At 44.7% G+C, this 7,449-nt stretch overlaps 1 protein-coding gene across 4 annotated transcripts in view; it reads right to left on the bottom strand.

The window, feature by feature from the left end:
- PPP1R12B (protein phosphatase 1 regulatory subunit 12B) overlaps positions 1–7,449 on the bottom strand; it is a 184,517-nt gene that overhangs the window by 9,473 nt on the left and 167,595 nt on the right. Inside the window, exon 24 of one of the 4 annotated variants that reach the window (XM_019513819.1) lies at positions 4,638–4,989. The exons of the other annotated variants lie outside the window; for them this stretch is intronic. Within the exon in view, the coding sequence (XP_019369364.1) occupies positions 4,855–4,989 (135 nt within the window). The 3' untranslated portion in view covers positions 4,638–4,854. Of the gene's footprint in view, positions 1–4,637; positions 4,990–7,449 lie in introns of those variants that run through there. 4 annotated transcript variants of the gene reach the window in all.

The following is a 7,449-nucleotide window of genomic DNA, read 5'->3' as shown; positions in this document are numbered from 1 at the left end:
GCGCCACACTTCAAGAGGGATGTGGACAGCATCGAGAGGGTCCAGAGGACGGCCACTCGCATGATTGGGGGCAGCAGGGCAGGCCCTACGAGGACAGGCTACGGGACCTGAACCTGTTCAGCCTCCACAAGAGAAGGCTGAGGGGGGATCTAGTGGCCTGTTACAAATTAGTCAGAGGGGACCAGCAGGCACTGGGGGAGTCCCTGTTCCCCTGAGCACTGCCAGGAGTGACTAGAAATAATGGTCACAAGCTGGCAGAGGGTAGATTTAGGCTAGATATCAGGAGGCGCTACGTCACCATCAGGGCGGCTAGGATCAGGAACCAACTTCCAAGCAAAGTGGTGCTGGCTCCTACCCTGGGGGTCTCTAAGAGAAGCCTGGATGAACACCTGGCCAGGGCTGTTTGACCCCAGTACTCTTTCCTGCTATGGCAGGGGGTTGGACTTGATGATCTGCTCAGGTCCCTTCCGACCCTACCAACTATGAAACTATGACAAGTAACCTGGACAAGTACCAAGGAGGGGAGATGTAGCTATTTGTTGATTTTTGTAAAATGGCTGTTGGCATTATATTTGTGCAGACCTAAAAGGGATGTTATTCGAGGATTTTTATTCTAAATACAGGTGGTTTTCCAGTGACAGACACAGGCTTATTTCACAAAATAAGCCAACCTGCCATTGCTTTTAGATGGACAGAAAATACGGTGCATAACCATAATCCAACAAACCACATACAAAACGCTTTCTCCATTTTGCATGACTGCAACTCTCCCTTCTATCTTCAAATTCACATATAGCACATACACCAATTCCTAACTCAAAAAACAGTAATAGCATATCAGACCTTGACTGTGCGCTGTGATTCAATTTTGGAGAAAAGCAGAGCTTTCCACAAGTCTGGGTTCTTTCTATATTTCAATTTGGCATGTTCTGGAGACTCAAGCAAGTCCCTCTGCTCTATTACAATGGCCATCTGGAGTTCTGCAGTTCGTCTTCTGATTTTGGAAGTGGTAATTCTGTCATGGGGAATGGTAAGCAGTTAAGAGGTTACTGACCAGTGTCCCAATTTTTATTTTTTATTGGAAAATCAGATCTTGGCCATGTTTTAAGAACAAGCATCCTCAGAAACTCTGGCAATTTATTACAACAGTAAAGAGCTAACCCAGCGAGGGCCAGCCTTTTTGACAGGCATGCCATAAATTCAGGCACCCTTCCTAACTGCTACTCTGATGCCCTTCCCCTGTCCAATCAACTGCTCTGCTTTCTGCTCCCTGCCCTATGCCCCGACCCAGTCTGCTGCTGTATCTCTTCCTTCCTGCTCTATTAGCTTCTGTGCTGTCTGTCCCCTTCCCCATCTGCCATATGTCACATTCAGAGGCCACTTGTGTCATGTGTGCTGCTGGCTGGCCACCCTCATTGTTATTAAGCTAACAACAATGTAGACACTTTTAAGAAGTATCACAACTGCAGCAAGAAGTCATCCTCTTCTGCAGTAGCTACTGAAAACAGAACAAATCTGACTAAGTCTACAGCAGGGATATTCAACTTCCAGGTCCAAGGGCCAGATCTGGCCTGTGGAGCAGTGTCATCTGGCCTGCCAGGCTCTCCAAGGGTCTGACAATTTGATAGAAAGGGAGCTGGACAGTCTTCATTGCTGCTCCCTTGCTGCCAAATTTCTGGACCTGTGGGGAGTTCCACGGGCTGGATAGTATGGCCCTGCGTGATAGATCAGGCCCCCCAAGGCCCCCCAGGGCTGACAGTATAGGGACAGGCTCAGGTGGTGTGAGGCCTGATCCAGCCATGGCTGGACAGAGGGGCTAGAGACAGACAGTCAAAAAGTCTGAGTCTGAATTGTTTCAATCTTTGCAGGTTAGTTTAACTTGGCTAGGCTGAACTGGTTTGTAGCCACACAGACATCCCCTCTAGACTGAAAAAAATGCAGGCACATGCCTACAGTGGCTCAGGCTACAAGCTGGGGGGCACTAAAGCAGCCCTCCCTTCCCTTCAACAGTGCTCAGCTGAGGGGGGTATGGCCAGGGCCCAGCAGGGCACTCTGATTATGGAGGGGTTCCCCCCTCTCCTGAGCAGCCCACCAGGGAGTTGATAACAGTGTTTATCACCCCTAACTCAGTGTTTATCAGTCCATTACCAAAACAAAAGGCTCTCTCATTAGTTCAAGCACTTCTTAAACAATTTTTTCCAAGGAAGGGGGACATTACCAGCTACCTGTTGATTAGCTCCAAAAAGCCCTAAGGGGATACTGTGCTGTCTGCCTTTGTCCCATCTCCCACAGCACAGACCCTAGCCAACACGTGGTATGCTAGCTAATGCTGAGAGGTGTCTGTATAAGGCAGAGGGAAGGGGGGAAATTCCTGCTTGAGTAGGGAGTGGGGGGGGAAGGGAGGAGTAAGCCAGGCAGATACCCTGTACCTGCAGTCTCTGCCAGAGCTCCAGACAGGGAGTGGAGAGGAGGAGCCAGCCCTGCTGGGCTGGAGCAGAGAGCAGAGCCCTGCCCAGGGTTGTAAAGCATCTGGGATTCTGGGGGACTCTGACTTCACTTAAAACAGGAAGGGGTCTGGAACGGACATTGCACAAGTCTGATACTACACTCAACCAGGTTTATCTCAAACTGGTTTCAGCCACTTTCAAACTGGTTTATGTGCACTGAACATCTGTTCTGTTACAGGTTTAAACCAGTTTCTGATCACTTAAACCAGTTTGTGTGTAATGTCTGTCCCTAGCCAGGCAATGCGGGGCCCAATCCAGGCTCTGAGCCCAGGATCTGGCCTGCGCAACTCATCCAGCCAGTAGGGCCTAAAAGGTTGAGCACCACTGGTCTACGGTAAATCTTATACATCAAGGTGAAACATGGAAGGCTTCAATTGAGTGCTTTTATGGTAAATACACTACTGAAAGTGATAAGAGTTGAACCAACATTGAATTCCAGTTCAGCCCTCAGGGCTTCAGCTGTAGTGATGTTTACGAAAATCTTACATCAGAAATCAAAATAAATCTCATCTGCTAACGTCCTCCATGTATTACTTCACAAACATCTGGTTTTGTCTCTTGTATGTAACACAGATGAAGGAACAACTAGAAAGAAAAAAGATTAGGATTTCTGAAAACAAGCTCCCTTGAAGAGGACCTGCTACTGTGATGCATTATGTACGACAATCCTTCAGTCATTTTTCATTCACAAGGATGCAAGCATTTTAACAAGGGAAACAACCACCATTTCCCAGATGGGGAACACAGGCACAGAAGTTAAACTCCTTGCTTAAAGCATACCCAAGGAACCTTGTTTACTTAAAGCAACAAACAGGTCCGAATCAAGGATATTTTAAAGCCAGGGACTGTAAAGCCAGAAGGGACCATAAATCACCTTGTTTGCCTTCTGCATAATACAAGCCACAAAGTTTTAGTCAGTTACTCTTGTATTGAGCCCAAACACTTGTGTGAGTAACTCATGCTTTTTGGAAAGATATCCACTCCTGATTTGAAGATTTCAAGAAATGGAGACTTCACCAGGCTTTCCTGGGCAGGCTGTTCCTGTGGTTACTCATGCCCCCTATTACTGTTGCTTTATTTCTAAGAGTAAGTCTTCTGGCTTCAGGTGCTAAGCATACTGCTTCTTCAATCCTCTTGTAAAACTGCTGTGCTTGAACAAATCCAAGTTGCTCCAAACTAACCTGAGACAAGATCGACAGAGGGCTTAAATGGGAAAGTCAGGTGCCCTAGTTAGGATTTCCATTTTTAGTTCTTATTTTAACACTGAACAAGAAAAAAAAGACAAGGAGACTTAATTGCATGGCAGGTGATGTGCAAAAGGTTATAAAGAGACAATCTTTGGACTTCTGAACAGTAATTGCTCAGCCATACTTTTAACACATAAAGATGAAAAAAAAGCAAATGCATCATGCACATGCTTAGCTAGATTGCTTTGGATTTACCATACTTTATTGCAGCATTCAAGATCACAGTCAAAATTTTCTTCAAATTGTTTCTTTTAGAAAGTAATTTTAAAAAGTCAGTTGAAAGTTCTTCAGTGCCAGACTCTTATAAAAATCTTGCTTTCTTAAAATATGAAATGCATTTATATAATATCCCTAGAGCAATATTAACTCTGATTTTAGATACTCTTAGTGTCATAATTAGTTGCCAGCTACTGACTTTTGATGCAACTATTCTGAGATTAAAAAAAGAATGACTAATTGGAGGCTGTTGTGATCAATTACATGCAGCAATAATACTCCAGTTTTCTGATCATATAATGGATGATGCTGGCCGGCTCACTGGAACACAAAACACAAGTTACATACATGCCCATTTATTTGGAATATAGAATACGAGTCACAATCATGCCCATTTATCAGTATTAATAATCACAAGGGAGGATCCAGAAGGATTTTCTAAATTTTAGTAACCATTTGTCATCCATTCCAACCTTTACTGTTCCCTCTGCTCAGCACGGTCTCCAGGAGGGAAGTTACAGTTGGAGAACAAGTCTTTTATTTACAGAGGATGGTGCTCTCTGTTTCCAAGCCCACACAAGGAAAACTCATCCCTAGGAATGTAAGCAGTTCAAGAGTTGAGGCCAGCAGTTCTAAAGCAAAGCAAAGCAAAGCAAAGCAAAGCAAAGCAAAGCAAAGCAAAGACCAGATAATCCAAGTGCTGAGTTAAATCCCTGCATTCAAACAGGGTTTGGGGAATCCTTTAGCCTCCCCCCTTGCCACATGCTATGCTTTCAGCCACAAGCCTTAGCAGACACTTAAAGTGGAGCAAAGGGGCTCAAGGGCAGCTCAGACAATACAAGCAAAGACCTGCCTGAAAGAGTGGAAGGAGGAGGCGAAAGAAGCTATAGCTCCTCTGATTCTGGGGGACTGGTGGATGCAGAGAGCCTGGCTACGACCCGGGTCAAGGCCCTGTTTTCAGCCAGCAGCTGCTCATTCATCTCCCTCAGAGTTTGAATCTGTTTGAGTTGATGGAGATTCTGCAAAGAGTAACACGGAATGGACAGAGACAGAACAGACCAAGTATATAAAAGGATGCAGAAATGTGAATTTAATTCACAAGCAATTGAAAAAAACCCAACAGTGATAACAAAATGGAGAGAAGCAGAAATACACACAGAGAAGCTGGACAACACTGAAATATAAGAAGAGACCTCAGGCGCCATCCAATCTGTTAGGGGCTGAACCCACTCCAGCAGCCATATTAATCAGTTTAACAAAGGTCACCTCCCAGCACCGGAGCAATGTTCTCTTGCAGGCTGCATGCCAGTTTACTGTCCTTGCAAGCCACATATGGTATCCCTCTCTCCAGCCCTAGAACTTTCCTTATGATTTATTGTGAGAATTAATATCAGTGACTCATTGCCCACAGGGACTCTGGCTTTGAAAGCAGCCCAGGGCAACTAAAAATCCTGGCAACCTCTTTACATGACCTCCCAACCAAACTAAAGCTGCAGTGCATAGAAATGAACTTGTAAAGAGTTACTACTGAAAACACAATTTTTTATGGCCTTAAAAACTTCAAAGTCCTTCCCCTTCCACAGCACAGAGCTATCTCGACTAACAAAGCAAAATGAAGAACCTTTACATAGTTTATGTCACTTTAAACTCTGTATCACTGGTTCACTCTACCCAAGAACCTATCCATACACCTCTGGTATTAAATAGGGTGGGGCACAAGGGACAACTGCCCCAAGCCACAAGAGCAAAAATACCATGGAAATCAGCAGTGTCCCTGTGTGTGGCAGCTGGCTTGGGCACCTGGCTGCATTCTTATCCTGCTGCCCCATGCCAATAGATTACAGCACTTACAGTTCTTCCAGCACACCCTCTAGGTTCCTTATCACTGCTGCCCTGAATTATAGCAGCTTCTGCTTACATAATTGGCCATCTCCAGTCGTACTGGTGTGTTGGCTGTGCCAGTCCCAAAAGATAACGCAGATGTTTTCAGTCGTGCAAGCTAAATTTGGGCCTCAATATAAATTTCACCGCTTTAAGCCATCCAATTCCCAGTGAACCAGTCACTTCTGTATTTATACCTGAACACTGCTGCTTTAGAGTGCACCCCAAGCAGCAGGTGTACAGAAACAAGGCATCCTCAGCTGACAAAAGAAAACCACATAGGCCTTAAAATGAGGTTAAAACAGTTATGGCTGCTACAGAAAAATACACCACAATGAAGGACAGCAGAGAAAGCAAAGGAAAACAGCAAAAGCCAAACCACACACGTATGTGCACACGTACATACACACATACACTCTGATTGATACTCAGATTCTGACTTTTGAAAAAAGAAAGTGTTTTTGCTTTTTCTGCATGAATGAAAACAAACATACACATAGGGCACCTATACACATGACAGACTTCTGCTCTGATGTGCGCTAATTACCGCCAGATCTGCTAATTAGCGCACTCCAGCAGCCTCCACATCACATGTACTCAGCATCCCTGTGTTTCAAAAAGGTGGCAGGGACACTTTAATTAAAGCTCATCAAACGCATTTTGCACAAAAGCAGCACATGCTGGGTTTTTTTGCTAAATTCCAGTGGCAAGAAGTGACTAAGAACTAGAGTCTCTTTTAGAGACTAGCTACTACCACGCCCAAGAAATGCATTACATGAGGTTGGCGCATTTCTCTATCATGAAAGAAAGGGCAAGGATTACGAGCATGGGGTAAGCAGGGAGAGGAACAGCTGCAAGAACAGGTCTTGAATTCTAGAGTGAAGAATCCCAGCCTCTGGTCAAGGCAGCTTAAAAAGCCTCTATTCTTCCTACAAATTTGAACAACCTAATATCCCTCCCTATGCACATGCATGATGACATGGGGCCATGAATGGGAAGCATCCACTGGAAAGCTAATACAAATTAATTTAAGTAACATGAGCCACTGAAGGAAGCTCTGTTAGTGGGAGCAGCTAGCCTTTTTCCAGAAAGAAGCTGCATTTGCAAACCTCTCAAGTGCTGAAGGATTACACTTGCATAAAATGAAGACAAGGAGGGAGCCCTGCATATAGACAGTTTTACTGGCAGAGGGCTGCCCCTTTGTGTTAAATATGAAGATAACTGTAGCAAATTGCACTTTGGATCCCCATGCCTTAATTCAATGCTAAATACAATGAAACTGCTAAATAAATTCCTTTGGTGCAAGTAAGGCAACAAAGACATTTAATCCTAAATCTTGCAAGACAATCCCAAACAGTGCCGGTGAACAGATAAATGACAATGGCTTTAAGCTTGCTGGTTAACACTGGTTGCCAGGTTAGGTCTGAGTGTTTCTGCACTAGCTGAATATCAGCCATTATTCATACAGGGATGGCATTCTTATGACAGCACAAAAGCAGCATGTGCTGGGGGGGGTTTCCACCCTAAGTTCCAGTGGCAAATATGACTAAGAACCAGAGCCTCTTTTAGAGGTTAGCCACTACTACCAAGTCCAAGAA

Source organism: Gavialis gangeticus, unplaced genomic scaffold, assembly GCF_001723915.1.
Source record: "Gavialis gangeticus isolate Ggan-Ray unplaced genomic scaffold, GavGan_comp1, whole genome shotgun sequence".
NCBI lineage: Eukaryota > Metazoa > Chordata > Crocodylia > Gavialidae > Gavialis > Gavialis gangeticus.
This window is presented reverse-complemented; position numbering and strand designations above follow the sequence as displayed.